Here is a 15862-nt window from a genome sequence, read left to right as displayed (position 1 = left end):
TTGTGAAAATAATAATTCCCGATGTTTTCTGCAATTATTTAGTAGAAACGTTTATATAATTTTACATACATTTAGTACGATACCCAGCGCCAACCAACCCCCAGCCTACCAAATGCTTCGATTAGTTTTGCCAATTTTGTCTTAAGAAACCCAGAAACTTCAACGGAAATCTCTGCAAACGCTCTATGCTATTAACGAGCTAACCGATACAATTTATATAAATATTTATTTACTAATCCGAATATTTCTTTTTTCTTCAAATTGGCAACACTGAAACTTCATTGAACTGAGGAAACAAGCATTACTTCAATCCCGGACGCGCCACTTTACAATACATATCAAATTCGTACGTATTATTTTAAATAAACTTCCTTTTTACATAAAAATTAATTATTAATACTCGAATGGTTTCCTCACTTAAAAAATGAAAGTTGTATTCGTTAAAATGTGTAATGTTTTCTTCTTAAAATCAATTTATTGTATTGAGTTGAGTGGAGCAACAGCGACCGTAACAGTGTTGAGGGGCTCTAATATCTAGACGTCTAAGTTATATGTATACTAAGGAAGTCAGTGTAGCAGGCGGTCAACACAGCGGCACCTAACTTATTTACTCAAAACTCTAAACTGCAGGTAAGTAGAGATTATTATACATACATACATATGTAACACCCAGAGGCCCTTTGAAGTTTTTACATAAATTATCATTTTGACGAGCTGACGTCTGTCTGCCTGAATACACACGAGCTAGTCCTTTAAATCAATCCACTATAGCATATGTATATGTAACTACTGAACGATCAAAATCGAGTTCTTGTATGAAAACTTTTTTATTTGTGAAACGAATTCTAGCTTCAATCGAGAATAACGTTTTTTTTTTTCTATTTTTCAAAAGCACTTGTACTTACTTTGGCACATATTCATATAGTTATAAACGGCTTTTCATTTCAACATACGTATGTTTGTATTTACAATGCATCATATTTTCATGCAATCCTAAATTTACTGATTAATCAAATATGATATCAACTTTTATTATTACATATGCTTTTATTGGTTTTATTTTATATCTGCACATGATTATTTTAAGTTTTAATACTAAATATAACACCAATAATTCTAGTCTTTGTTTTTCATTTTTCTATGCTTTTATTGCAAATAAATAGAAAATAATCTTTTGGATCTCATATCTAATAAATTAGTGAGGAAAAATAAACTCACGTCCATGCCTTGCAAAGAAAGCATGTTAACAGTTGTAACTGTAATTTCTAACTAATAAGGAGCGAACGAATACTTGCAGGTTTTATGATAACAAATTACTTTCTGCTATGATTATTTGCATATCTTTTATACGATAATAATATTTAAATTAACAAGTTGTATACTTTTATTGAATCCATAAAACGGATTAACAAATTTAACGTTTCAAGCGGCTCCGCATAGCAACAATGGTCGAATGTCACATGCGCTCGAATTCGATACCATTTTGTTTGGAAGTTGTTTGACTTAAAAAGCATTTGCCAATTTTTTTGTAAACTTTTAGCCAAATTAGCAGTATTAAATAATAAATATGCTGTAACTTAAGCTAAATTAGTTAATGAACTAAATATTACTAATATACTACGGAAGTTTGATTACGTTTTCTTCCTTCTTCAGTCAATATATACAAAGCCACTTAAAATTTCGAAATTTAGTAATTAGATTTTTTTGTTCACCTTGTTTATAAGTAGGCGTTTTCCATCGTAAATTAAAGAATTGTTTTAATAGACAAATACATATCTACATCTACATAGCTAATATTAATTTTGCTCTTTTCTTTATGTATGAAACGAAATTTGATTTCTGACATAGTTTGGTCTTATCAACTAGAAAATATTTAAATAGTTATTACTAGTTGCCGTTAGTAATCGCTTTCAGTAGTTTCCACGTTTATGTTCTAGCTTAGATGATTAATTTTGGTGCTATGCGCTATTTATACAGTCAATCTTACGAAACTATAGTGTACCTTCTAGGTTCTAGGTTCAATTCTGATTATTTGTTTTTATTTTTTTTAATTTTTTCAAATAATCATAAACATTCCGGTTTGAGTTAGTACCCATTGCAGTTCACATATTTATTTTTTATTACTAAATTTGCATTCAGTTCTTTTTTTACACAGCAAAATATTTTTGCATGGTTTATGGGGAGATGTACATTTTTATCATTTTTGAAGTTTAGGCTCAAACTTCACTTTTAATTTATAAAATAACTTAATGTATGTATAGCTTTAAATTTTACTATACAGCTGTATCAACTAATTATATAAGTTAAATATCGAAACTATTGGTATACAAAAATTTGTCTAAATTATGATCACTTTCAATATGAAGTGAATATATTCGATAATGTGTCAATGTACAAAACACAACATAAAACAATTTGTAGAAACAGCTTTCAAAAGTAGGCAACAAATTAATTCGTTCGTTAATTTTGAAACAACACCAACGCACACTTACGCTCACCACTTTCAACACAGGGTGTTCCGCCGTTAGTGTTCAGTGTTTAGGATTCTATTTAGATCGCACGTCCACGTCAATTTCAAAACGTCTCGCCCCCCGCGTACCATGGATGTATCCAGGGTGTTGACGGTGGTGGTGTTGGCGGATATATTGTCGGCGAAGGCAGACCGTGTGTTCCGGCGGCCACTGCGGCTGCAGCAACTGCCGCACTTGGCGGCTGTAAATGATATGCATTGGCCGCTGCCGCCGTGGGTGGAGAGAATAAAGACGACGCATGGGCTGCAGCCAAGGCAGCTGACGACGCCGCCGCTGCTGTGGTAAGTTTATGCGCGTTACTGCTCGCGTTCGCCGCCGCTGTAGATGATGTCGAACTTGCCACCGATGCAGCAGACGCATTTGAAGAACTACGATGTGAACTAGCGTGTTCACCAGCTGCAGCAGCAGCGGCTGCGGCGCTGAAGAGCGACATGAAATCATTTGCAGCTGCTGCAGCCGCTGCTGCTGCCGAAGTTGATGTCGGCGTTGCAGCTGACGCACTGTTGTTTTGTTGTGGCTGCGTTTGCTGTTGAGAAGCTCTATTATAGCGGCTGGCATCAACCGCACGCGCCTGCTTTTCAGCTGGAGTAGGACGTATTTGTTTGTCCACCGTGGCAGTGCTTGCGCCTAACCAATCAAATGGGTTGGCGAATGGATTGACGGCGGCTAATGTAGAGTTGGCGCTTAGTGGTGGACTTAGCATTGTGGCGGCGGCGGCAGCGGCTGCTGCAGCAGAACCACACAGGAAGTTATAAGCGGCTGCACTTTCTGCTGCGGCTGCTGCAGCCAACTGTTGCGCAGCAGTATTGGAAGTTGCCGAAGAATGTCGTGACGAGCTACTACTACTGCCACCACTGGAAGCGTTGCCATTGTTTTTTGTTGTTGATGAACTGTTGCCAGCGCCTTTTGAACCAAAGCCGTGATCATGACTAGCAGTGCTGCTGTTACTGCCTACGCTGCTCTGTTGGTAAAGCGGTTGTTGCTGTTGTTGTTGTGCATGTTGGTGATAGTGATGGAGTTGTTGCTGTTGTTGGCGGTTTTGGGAGTACAACATATCAAGCGAATGCGGGTGCGTGTGAGGATGAGGTGGTGGTGGCGCCAACGGAGCTGCATGTGTGCTAAGTGGTGCATGCATAGCTGCAGCGACCGCGGCTGCGTTTTGCTGTTGATGTTGTTGTTGAAGATGTGCAGCAGCCACCGACGACGATGACGACGTTGGTGATTTGTGTTTCAATTGTTGCTGAAGCTGTTGTTGAGCTTGTTGCTGCTGATGTTGTTGCTGTTGTTGTTGTTGTATATGTTGTGCTCCCCAACCCATTTCCTAGCTTATGCGTGTCCGCTTAGAATGCGGCTGATCTTGGTTTCGAGTCATAAACAATAACTGCTTCATATATTTCATGACGTCGCGAACTTGAACCAACGGTATATTTTCATTATGTGAGCGGTCATTTTCCATTAGTACTTGAAGTTGTCGCCTAATTAATAAAAATGAGCGAAATTTATTATATTGAATTGTATAAATAAATATACATATATATCTACACTAGCGGTCAATAAAAAGGCACCACCAAATACAATTCAAATGAGGTCACAGGAGGCAATTTATTTATTAAGTTGTTCTCTCATTGGTTCTTAATTTCGAGTTGATAATAAATTTTACGTTCTTCGTTTATCTCTGTATCGTTTACAATAATCTTTGTTCGCTTGTTTCGCCAAGTCTGACTTATGTGGGTGTTTCTCTCTGTATCGATTATCATATTCTTTTCTTTTTTGTTTTCTTTTTTCTACTTCATTCTCATAAGTGGATTCATCTATCGAGGTTTTTCTTTTTCGAGCATCATTTGAATCATCCGCATTCATTTTCAATCTATAATCAAAAATAAAAACGTAGAATTTTTTAAAGCTATAATCGTCGCATATATATTTTTTCGGGTGTTCCTACTTTTCCGGCTTTCCCATAATTTTTAGCGATTTTCCGACCATCGAATCACGTCCCTAGTGAAATTCTCTAATAAAATGAGTGTATTTTCGATTTTTCAGGTTTTTCTACTTTTCCGGCTTTCCGCTAATTTCTAATTCTTAGCTGAAATGAGCATACCTATACACTCTGAGTATACATATATGTATGTAATCTCGTCTGTCGAATGCCCATGCAAAGAGCGCGTATAATATACATATATTATAAGAATAAACGCGGAGTATATCTGTGTAAAATCTCATCTGTCGCGAGAACGGCTGAAAATGCTCACCCACAAAAGTGCCCAACGCGCCATAAGAAGTATTCACTTATCAGTAGCTACTAGGTTCTAATAATTTTTTTTCTTCCAAGTTTAAAGTTATATAACTGAAGAGAGTCCACAAAGGTGGTGGTGCATTTTTATTGACCGCAAGTGTATATGTCATTTCTAAATACTCACCGATTGCCCTTGTACAGCTCTACACCTAATGTCTCGAACAGCACTTTACAGTTTTCCAAGGATTCGTGCGGGAAGAAGTTCTTCTGAAAATCAGTTAGCGTCATCAGCTGATCGGAGTCATTGTACGCCTTCATATTGATGCAAGGTACCAGCCGATTGTCCACGTAAACCTTCTGTACTTTATATGGTTGATTGCCCATGTTGCTGGCTGCGCGCTCGTACTGCTGCATTTCGGGTATGATTGACAGTCTTTGCGCGTTATTAGCGGCGGCAGCTGCGGCCATCGCAGCATGGCGTTGCAAATGCATGCTCGCCGAGTTCGCATTCGCCGAAGAGCCACCTGTCGCGCGACCATTTTGTTGCGCATGGTGTTGAGCAGCGGCAGCTAAGCGATGTTGCTGTTGTACTGCGGCAACTGCTGCTTGGTGCACTTCTTGCTGCTGTTGTAGATAAGCGGAGGCAGCTTGAACGGACCTTCGGGGGGAAGATAAATCAATTACTTCCATTGGTGGCGTATTCTGGTGATGATTTTGACTGTGGTGATGGTGGGAGGAGTGGTGGTGTTGATGGCTATTATAGTGTTGGGAGGAGTAATGGCCGCCACTCTTACTTGCACCACTGCCTGAACCGCCGGACGAGCCGTGCAATCGCGTTGGCGATGGTGAAGGCGTGGAAGTGGAATTTGATGTGGAAGGTGAGGGGGGCACAGTAAGCGCTGCACTCGTCGAACAAATGACGCTTTTCTGACGTCCACAACCACTGCCAGCAGAGGATGCGTGCGGTGAATGTGCATATTGGGAGGGTATATGTGGCGTAATGGTTACGTTGGGATTGGGCACAATGGACAGTGATGGCGCCGGCGATATGGGGGGCGACATAAAAGGAACAAAATTCTGTGACGAATTCGTCTGTATGAAAGTGGACAAGTCGGGATTAGAAAGTACCTTCTGTACCACAGCTTTCATTTCGTCCGTCATTTTGAATTTCTTTTCAAAATCTTCTAATGATGCCGTTGAATTTAAAGGTACTGTCGCACCAGCCGACGTAGACGACGCACTTGCATGACGCGAGGAGGAGGTAGTTGTACCCGTGGCACTGCGTTTGTTTAAAACATCCGCTGAGCTGCTCACCGGTATCAGAGGCGGTACCGTTGGTTTCATAAACTGTCCATTAGCCGAACTACTCGAGGACGTGCTGCTCTTGCTACTATGCTTATGTGGATTGTAATCCAGCATAGTTTTGAGATCAGTATCCAAAGGTAGCGAGGGAAAGATCGGAAACGCAGGGGGTTTACTAATATTAATACCGCTATTATTCGAACGCTCAGCGCTTGAGGCAGCAGCAGTACCCGCCACTGTGCCATTACTTTTGATTTGCTGTGTGAGCAACAGACGTTGTGATGGAGTCAATTGATTCCAAAAGGCTAAATCAGCAGCAGTGGAGGGCAAATTAAAATTGTACAGATTGGCAGCACTGGACGCAGCGGCGGAGGTAGCGTGCAACTGTGAAAGAGGGTGTGAGGGGCTTTGGATATGAGTGACAGACGCATGCGGGGAGGCGGAAGAGGAAGTGGAAGAATGTCGTTGTTGCTGTTGTGTTTGTTGTTGCAGCATAGTTTGCTCGACATTTGACCTAGAAACATTATATATAGAATATTTTTGTCAGTTTCACGTACGTTGTGCGTTGCGCATAGTTTGTTTATTCATTTATTTAATGGTTTTTATTTACAAAATTGTACATTTCCAAATTTAATTGCAATTCGATTTAAATTAAAGTAATTTTCATAATAACGCGATATGCAATTTTAAGATGTTCTTAATTATTTTAATTTAACTGCATTTTTTAAGTTTATCGCAGTAGTATATATTTTATGTATTTTCGGAAATTATTATTTTTAAGCAATTTAATGGATTATCAACAGCAAATTATTGCCAGCAGAGTATTTATTTTCTCTTTTAATTAAACCACATTGACTTTTTAATTGACGCTACTTTCGTTGTTTTTGTACACGCATTATATATAATGTATCTAGGGTAAAAAATATCTGAACATTATTGGTATGTTGTTAGATTCAATACAAAGAGCTAGAGGTGAGAGCAAGTGAGCCAAATATTCGAATGAACAAGTGAAGTTGGGAGGGATGCAGACTGGGTTGATTGTTTACATTTATGTTTGACTATTTAATGGTACAGGTACTTGTAAAATTAATTAATTGTTATTAAAATTTATGTTTTTCAAATGTTGTAGTTCTTTTTTAAAATTACTTTTTTAGATTACTTGATATACAGTGAAAGGTATTTCATCAAACATAAAAATAAATTTTAATTATTTGTTCTTCAACAAATTCTACAAATCAATGTGACTAAGATACAAATAATTAATATTCGATGCCAGCTATTCAATTAAGACATTTAATATTAACAAAAGTTTAAAAAAGTTGTAAATGGAAAATCTGTGAGCATATGTAGAAATGCATAGGAAAAAATATATTCATGCAAAGGATTTGTGTTGAGAATTCAATAGAAGCGCAAACGCTTTTAAATACATAAAGCGAAAGTTTAAACATACTATTAATTGTTACAGAAAACGAGAATAAAATGGATTTCAATGTTTAGAAGGCAATTTGAAAATATTCATTTAAGCATTTTTGCACGCTACTCCAATTTATATCGCAATAAACCACAATTAATTTGAAAAATTATATTGCTTAAAGGTGCAAAATTAAAGAAAACTTTTGTTTAAAAATAACAGCCATAATTCTTTTATTTCCGCATAATGCAGCACTGTGCACGCAAGGTTGGCACTACTTCTTTTGTCCTTTACTCCAACTTGCTCAATCACTTTGACAGTTAACAATTGCAACAATGTACAAAATAGCATGAACGAGTTTTATTCAGAAAGAAGCATCTAAATGTAGAAAATTCTCAAGTGATTGCGTATGCATGTAATAATAATACTAAAGTAATTGAAAGTAGAGTTTATGGCGCCATTAGTGAATATATATGAATTAGAAACGACATATTTTGACTACTTTTGCCTAAGTTATTATTTGCGAGTGATAATTTATTTTAAAATGCGTTTCAACTAAATGGTTAAACAATACGGTGATCGAATAACACACATACATACATACATATGTGTTTCTTTTGATGGAAATTAAAGCACAAACTTCATAGTATGGCATAAAAAAGGTATGTGATGTAAAAATAAATCAAAGCATATTTGAATGCTTATTTAACCTAATAAACTTGGAATATATATATTTGCATAAAGTTTCATGGCATGGCATAATTTCTTAAATTTTTTTTCAAAAATCTATAACAACAATAAGAAACCCAATATCGATAAGAGGAAGGGGGAAAACGAATTTTGTTTGGTGAAAAGTACTAAATTAAATGCGTGCACAACCACCGATTTTTTGTAATAAAACAATTTCAAATATGTATCCAAATTTAAAACAATCTTCAAAAGGAAATTTGTTTACGTAGAAAAAAGCAAAAACATATACAAATTTACTGTATGGTGCATACTTTTCATAAAAAACATAACTGACAAAATGAAGCGCGTATGCACCAACAGAAAGAAAATTCAGTTTTCTTCTTGTTTAGAATTTAAATATAAAGTAATCGAAAAACGAATTACAACTAAATTTGAAAAACACATTTTTGTAAACAGTTTCTTTTAGAACAGATAAACTTTCAGTCAAAACTCTTGTATAGACTTTGAATAATTTTGCAAACAAGTTTTAAAAAACTTTTGAATTGAGTAAAAAGTTTAAGAGTTATAAATGTAATATTTGTAGTTCTATAAAAACATCTATTCATACTCACATATGGTTGGCGCTTTGACCTGCGCCTGAACGCACCAAAGGTGGCGGTGCATTCGCTTGATTGTGACTATTCACGGGTTGCATAGAAATCGCTTGGTTGTTGTAGGCATAGGCCGGCCGGTTTCCCAGCAGGATATTCTCCATAGGACTGCGTTGATACTGAGCAGCACGTGAATTTGGGTGGGACTGTTGCGCCTGAAAGTATACAAAATGTATTTTTAAGGGTGTGACCTGTTTACCGCATATACATACATATAAGTATTATAGAAGTTTCAACTTTCACATCGGTTTTAAATGCACAGATTCCTAAATTTTTAAATTCTTTAAAAAGTACTTTATTCAAGAAATTATATCTTATACATGAATCGTATTCCGACAACCCTAAATGAAAATGACATTTAAGCGTTCATTTATTATTTGTTAATAAATATATTCGTTCATAAAAAATCAATTTATTTATTTAAATGTATATGTCAGTCGGTTTTTTTTATCAAAATAAATAAATTCGGTTCGCATTACATTTGTCAACAAATGTAGTTGCAATATTAATAATATTTAAAGTATTACATTAATTTTTAAAAAGCCTATTGTACCCAACATAATACATTCATATGTATTTAGAAACATAAATAAGGTGTATCACGTTTATATGCCCGGAATGTCAGAACCACGTAAACAACTTTAATTAAAATTTGGCATATAAATACAAGGTTTTATATGTATATGTAATTATGTATACATAGATATAAGACGCTTAAAAGAAATGACGGGTGGTAAGCAACATTTTCCGTTGATTGTGGCAGTATCAGAATAAATATGCCAACAAAGAGAAACCCGAAATAGCAAATGTAGGCCAAATATAGGCAAGCAGTCTGGCATTCGAACTAGTAAGCAGACATTGGATTAAAGCGGGTTTGTTGTACTTCTTACACTGACTTTGCTTTGTGCGCAACAGTGCGTCCGAACTAACTTTGTAGCTTGTGAGCAAGGAATAACTAACCCAAAAATTAATGTTTTGTAATTAAAAGTATTTTATTTTCAATAATAGTGGTAAATTTACTTAAAAGTTATATCAAATCAGCAAAAGTTTTATACTTTTATACTTTTCCTTATCCTATTACGCTTAAGAATATGTCTATCTAAAGATAGACTTTTCTCATTTCTCACCTGTGATGCCAACATTTGCGCATGTATTAACGGTTGTTGCTGCATCCAGCTGTTTGTCAAAGCCTATATGCAAACATTTTCAGAAAAATCCCATCAAAGAAGCAACCCATTTTAGAAGACCATTTCGAAAAACGTTACATGAAAGAAAAATACGAAGATTTGATCGAATTAGTTTTTTAAAGGTCATTTGAATGAATTTTATGTTGCGCACCTGCACAGACGCTAATGTGGCGTTTGTCTGATGCAACCGTTGATTGGACTGTTGTTGCTGTTGTTGTTGGATGGCCGCGGCTGCGGCAGCCGCCGCCGCTGCTGCTGGCGATTGTGATGCATAAGCATTGGCGCCACGTTTCAGCATCTGTTGCTGTGCCGCAACCGCTGCAGCAGCAGTTTGTTTTTGTAACAAACTGGATTGAGACATAACTTTCGGAGGTGGCTGCGATGGTTGGCGGGTCCAATTAACAGAATTATTAGCATTTGACCGATTGCCAATCAGCAGATTTGAGTCAACAACTTTGCTGGGCCAATAGTCCTCAAACTCGGTGCCATTGGGAAAATAGCTTTTTATGTCTGTGAGTGATATGACTGCAACATTTTCACTGGAGAACAATTCATTGCGTATGCCCTGAACTTTGCAACAAAACTTCAAATATGCCAGATCCCATCCAGACAGATAGTCGGCTTTTTGTTTGAGATTCTCTGTTTCGCCTTCGAAATAGAAAAGCGGCACCACTTGCTCGTTGTTGCGCACCGTATACGGTACTACAGACTCCTTATTTATGCGTATAAAACCGCATTTCTCCGAAGGTGACTTGCTACCAGACATGAGTTTGCGATAGCATATATCTAGGAACTGATAAAACTTGGTTGCATCCGATAGCCGCACCACCAAATCCTTTTGAGTGAATATGTCTCGTCCAAATTCACCATCACAGTGTTTTATATTGATTTCAATTAGTAGTCTCGCCTCCGCCTCTGTAATGTAATAGCTGCGCACACATGTGCAACTCGAGTAAATATCCGGATGTAAGCAATTAAGATATTTGCCCAATAATTTCATTTCAATCATCCGTACCGAACAGTACTTCTCCTGCTGTCGATAAATGTAGGGAATGTATGTTTTGCCAAATGTAGTCCAACCAAAATGACCCTTCTGAGACTCTTCATCGCATGGTGCTTTCTTTTCGCTGCTAACATCACCATTGTTGCCGTTACCATTTTGTTGTGAACCATTGCGTCCACTGCCATTGCTGGCATTGGGATTGGTACCGTTTGGCAGGTTCTTTTGGCGTGTTAAATAATTCATAATATTTGGTTGGTTGGTATTGTTTAGAGCGCCCGGTTGCATGCCGCCCAATTGTTGTTGTTGTCGCGTAGCCAGCTGCGCAGCCTGTTGCTGCTGTTTGGCCAAAGCTGCTTTTTGTGTTTCCACCATTTTGGCAGCCAACTCTTGGATTTCAGCTTCATCGGCGCGCTCCTGCTTCACAGGTGCACTCCAATTCGAACCGATACTGTTGCCTTGAATGGGCAGTGGCTGACCGTTGGCGCCAATCACGCTGACTATCTGTATATCGGCAGACATTGCGGCAGAGTCTATCTCAGCTGGCAGATTTAATTTCAACAAAACCGAAAAATTATTTAGCGTAAATTGACGCTAAACAAGTGGGATATCTGCTTACTTCGTTTCGTTTCAATTTGTGATTATGTTTATTAATTTATAATTCTTTTCACTTTGTGCGTTTTTGAATATATCAAATGATTCTCTCGCGTCAATCACAATAAACGCTCGAAATCACTTTTTGTACATTTAAAATATATAGCAATAAAGCAGAGGGTTAAAGGTGGTAGGATTTAGAATTAACATATTTTTTTTATAATTCTTGTAGGGCTGAATTACTTTTCGCTTTCTATTGTTTTACATTTTTCACTCTATCACCTGTACTTGTTTTTGTGTATAAATTAATAACGTCACTATTGTTATTACATATTGTTTTAATTGTGTTGCGTTTGAATGGGGGAGTTCACAAGTTAATTATTAATTTGTAAATGTGTGCACAGTTACTTTTTTCGTATTCCTCTCGCGTGAGCAAAGCTTTCTCCTTTTGCTTTGTGCTGTGGTTCTGTTGTTTTGTTGCTATTAATTTGTTGTTGTGTAGGCTTTCTTTTTTTTAGCTCAATCGACACAAGACGCATATACGCTACTGTATTGTCGCGTCAACATGGCACAGACAGCAACACCAACACACGCACGCGAACACAGTGAAACGATAGCGGGGCTCGATGCCCATCCGCTTAAACAGCAGTATCGGCCCGCATACCGAGTTGTAACATTTAAATATTGTAAATTCACTATTTAATATTTCTTATTTGTGAATGCAAAATGTTTTTAGGCATTAGTTCACCTACAGAACCTCACTTAAACAATTTTTCTTCCGCACAAATATCAGATAATTTCGTTTTGTATAGGGGCCTTCCCCACAGTTTCACGCCACATTCACTCACACGTTTATTTCCTTTGCACTCTTTCCATATTTTCTTCGTTTAATTTTTTCATTTTCCCTACTTTCGTTAATTATTTCTGTTTGCACTACACGTTGATTTTTGCTTATAAATTTCGTAAATAAATTTTTATAAGCAATGTTTTAAATGAATTTCTAATCGCAATTAGGTGTGTGCATATGCATGTATGCTTTCTTCAAGTGTTTGTATTGTGCGCGAAAATTTAAGCGTCGCGGCCTTCGCTACGTCTTCACGTCTTCGCAATACATAAACGAGTGTGATCGTCGTAACGAAAATTATTTCTACGAACTGAAGTTGAAGCCCCCAATATACACAAAACGCACACAGGCACACTTCTGTGCATAAAATACACCACCACCATCACTGTCTCTGCTCGCAGTCGCCGTAGCTGCGTCGTCGACAGCGACGCGTCGTCGTCACAGTCGTACTATATGCTAACCAGGCAGGCCAGGCCAGACAACGGCAACTAAAGCAATAGCAACAACAATGAAGGCACTGATGACGATGACAGTGGCAGAGACCGCAGCGAAGGCAGGCGAACGGGCGAACACAAATATGGCAGGCAAAGAAAAGGCCATGCGAACAGTTCGGCAGGCCCCGTTTCAGCGGCTCGGTTGAAATTCGTTAGCTGTCTCTTATGGCTTTTGCGCGCTCGTTTGCTCGCTGCGGAGGCACCACATTTGTGTGTTTGGGTGTGTGTTGCTGATAGCGACGAAGCGCAGCTAACGAACGAGAGTAGATGGCGAATTGCGGGCAGCAGCAGCAGCGACTACAAGTATTCGTATTGTCGAAGACACAGTCACACACACACGTGCACTCATTCGGTCGCGCACTCACTCATTCGTTCACTTGCTCGCTCGCACGCTTCAGACGCCAAAAAATATTAAAATAACAACAAAAAATATCAGTGCTCGATTGCAGAAACAATAACAACAAGATGGCAAAAGCAAATTGGTGGAATATTTCACTTTTTTGCTTATTGTTTTATTGAATGCTCGGTATGGATGCATGTGTGTGCAGCGCCGCCGATACGTTTGTATGCACGTGTGGGGCGTTTGGTTTTGGTTCGTGGTGGTTGTTGCTTGTGGCTTTTGTCTACTTCCACATAATTTTTTTATTGTTATTTCTCCATCTTCTATTTATTTGCGCTGCCGCGGTCGACGTCAACGCCGCCGGCTTTGTGCTTGTTTTTTGCTGCCGTTATGTACTTGGACTGGCCGCAACATTTTTGTTGTATTGTACTCAGTTATTCACAAAAAAGCCGATGTCGACCGACCAGCATTATGGTAAAGGGCTGCTTTGTGGGGTTGAGGGTGATGGGATTTAAATTTTATTTAAATTCCTTACATTTAACTCTTTTACTTGTTTGTGTAATTCACTTTATGGATTTTTTCAACCAGTTTTTTCCAGCTTTCGCACATTGCAGGACTAGTTGATTAGCTGCGTCATCGCAGTGGGTTTCGCGGACCTCTCTTAAATTTAGTGGTAGTGGGTGTGTGTATAAGTACAGTGGAAGTGTGTTTAGTTGTTGATTAGAACCAAGCTTTAAATTAGTTCCTAAAATACTAAATATTAACAGATAAGAGTTCTTGATTATAGATCTTCGAATTTATACTACATACATACATACATACATAGATAAGTATGTATGTAAGTACTCTTCAAATTGCTAGAAAAACAAAAAAACGAAATTCTTACAACAACAAAAATTATGAACAGAAAACTCGAAAATCCTCATATTCCTGCCGTCAAAGGTAAGTGTACCAGAGAACTATAATAGAAGAAAACATATTATAAGTACATATTTTGTATGCTTTCCATTTTCTCTATTTATGACTTGTAAACGACGCGGTTGAGAAGTTTTTCTGTTACTTACAGTAATTTTTTTGTCAGTCTCCAATAAAATTGAATAAAATCTTTGAGAAAGGACATCTGCTGATTATCCTTGATATACTTTTCTACTGATAGAATCAAAAGCAAACTAAATTAAGTGTCTTAGGAGTAATATAGGGGTTCTGTTCTTAGTTGTTATCCAGGACCGGGAAATTCTTGTTGCATTGTATAGAACCATGATTATTGTGAATGCGATGTACCGAAGATCTGTAACTACCTGAAATCTTTTTCTACTCATTTTCCTTCGTACTGTCCGCTTTGGCCTTCGAAACCCAAAACTTGATTTCAATAGCCTTGAAATGGACGTTAGTGTGGTCTTCGGTATTCCTCATAATCTATTAATAACAAAAGAACAGGTAAAAATATTTTGAGGTTAGGTACAGTTGTGATCATGAAAATAGTAGTGCGACAGCTTCTTATGTATAAAGATCTTTACTAACATACATACATACATATATTATATCGATGCTCATATTTATATATAATACATAAGTATGTACATATGTAATTATAACTTATATATGTATATGTAAGTAATAATTATTGTATACACTTATGTATGTACATACGTACATACTTATATCAGCTCAAATGATCATCACGTAGCGTTTCGTGAGGCGTGCAAAATTCCAATTTTATAGTTTAATTTAAGCTTTGAAGCTAAATAAATTTGCTGTGGCCGAGCCCAATTAGCCCACAACCGCAGTGAAGAAACCGCTATCAATAAAAATACAGACCGACGTACATACATATGTACATATGTATGTACATATAGACAGAGAGATAAAACATAGTATACTTTTGAACATAAATAAATAATTACATACATAAGCATACATATGTAAGTACCTTTATGCACGGTGTGCGTTATATAAAAAGCTCACGCAATACAACAATATTGTATGTATGTATGCAAATACATATGTATATACATACATACATATGTACTTATGTATCTATGTATATGCGTTTGATGTATGTGGCAAGTACATACATATGTAAGTATTTATCTATGCATGCACATATTTTGTGTGTGTCATACAATGCCGCAGAACACATACATATGTATGTATGTAGACATTTGATGGTGAAATTTTACAATTTTGGAATCGCCATTCCAGGATAATTAATTTATATATTTTCGCAGCCATCTGCTCAATTTTTACAAGAGAAACAGTACTTCAGCATACTCGCTTCTGAGATTCTTGTTTTGACAGTTTATTTGGTTTTGACATACTATTATTATACCTAAGTATGTATGTACATATTTACACAGCACTTGCAAATCGCATTAAGTGAACCTGTTTCTTGTTTAATTACGCGTAAATACGTCCACATATTTATGTGTGTATAAATGTTTTGAGTAATTTTTTCAATGAGTCCTAAGAATGCATTAGTTTGTTACCGATGTCCCCCGGCACCCAATCTCCCTTAGCCAGTCTGGCAAGCAGCTGCTGTGCCTGCAACCTTTCCACATCATACACACGTACATAAGTATGTATATA

General features: G+C 37.2%; 2 protein-coding genes across 2 annotated transcripts; both read right to left on the bottom strand.

Annotated features, from left to right (window-relative positions):
• Positions 1-1022: 1022 nt before the first annotated feature.
• Positions 1023-3849, bottom strand: LOC105226190 (ecdysone-induced protein 74EF). Its single transcript, XM_011205008.2, has one exon. It carries the CDS (start codon positions 3847-3849, stop codon positions 2575-2577), a length of 1275 nt encoding a protein of 424 aa, XP_011203310.2. The 3' UTR covers positions 1023-2574.
• On the bottom strand, positions 2080-12856 carry LOC105226151 (serine-rich adhesin for platelets). Its single transcript, XM_011204938.4, has 5 exons — positions 10156-12856; positions 9945-10007; positions 8779-8972; positions 4949-6580; positions 2080-4006 (listed from the first exon to the last, which is right to left on the bottom strand). The coding sequence occupies exons 1-5, from the start codon at positions 11524-11526 to the stop codon at positions 3853-3855; spliced, it is 3414 nt and encodes a 1137-aa protein (XP_011203240.2). The 5' UTR covers positions 11527-12856; the 3' UTR covers positions 2080-3852.
• Positions 12857-15862: the final 3006 nt, after the last annotated feature.

This window comes from Bactrocera dorsalis, chromosome 4, assembly GCF_023373825.1.
Source record: "Bactrocera dorsalis isolate Fly_Bdor chromosome 4, ASM2337382v1, whole genome shotgun sequence".
Lineage (NCBI taxonomy): Eukaryota > Metazoa > Arthropoda > Insecta > Diptera > Tephritidae > Bactrocera > Bactrocera dorsalis.
This window is presented reverse-complemented; position numbering and strand designations above follow the sequence as displayed.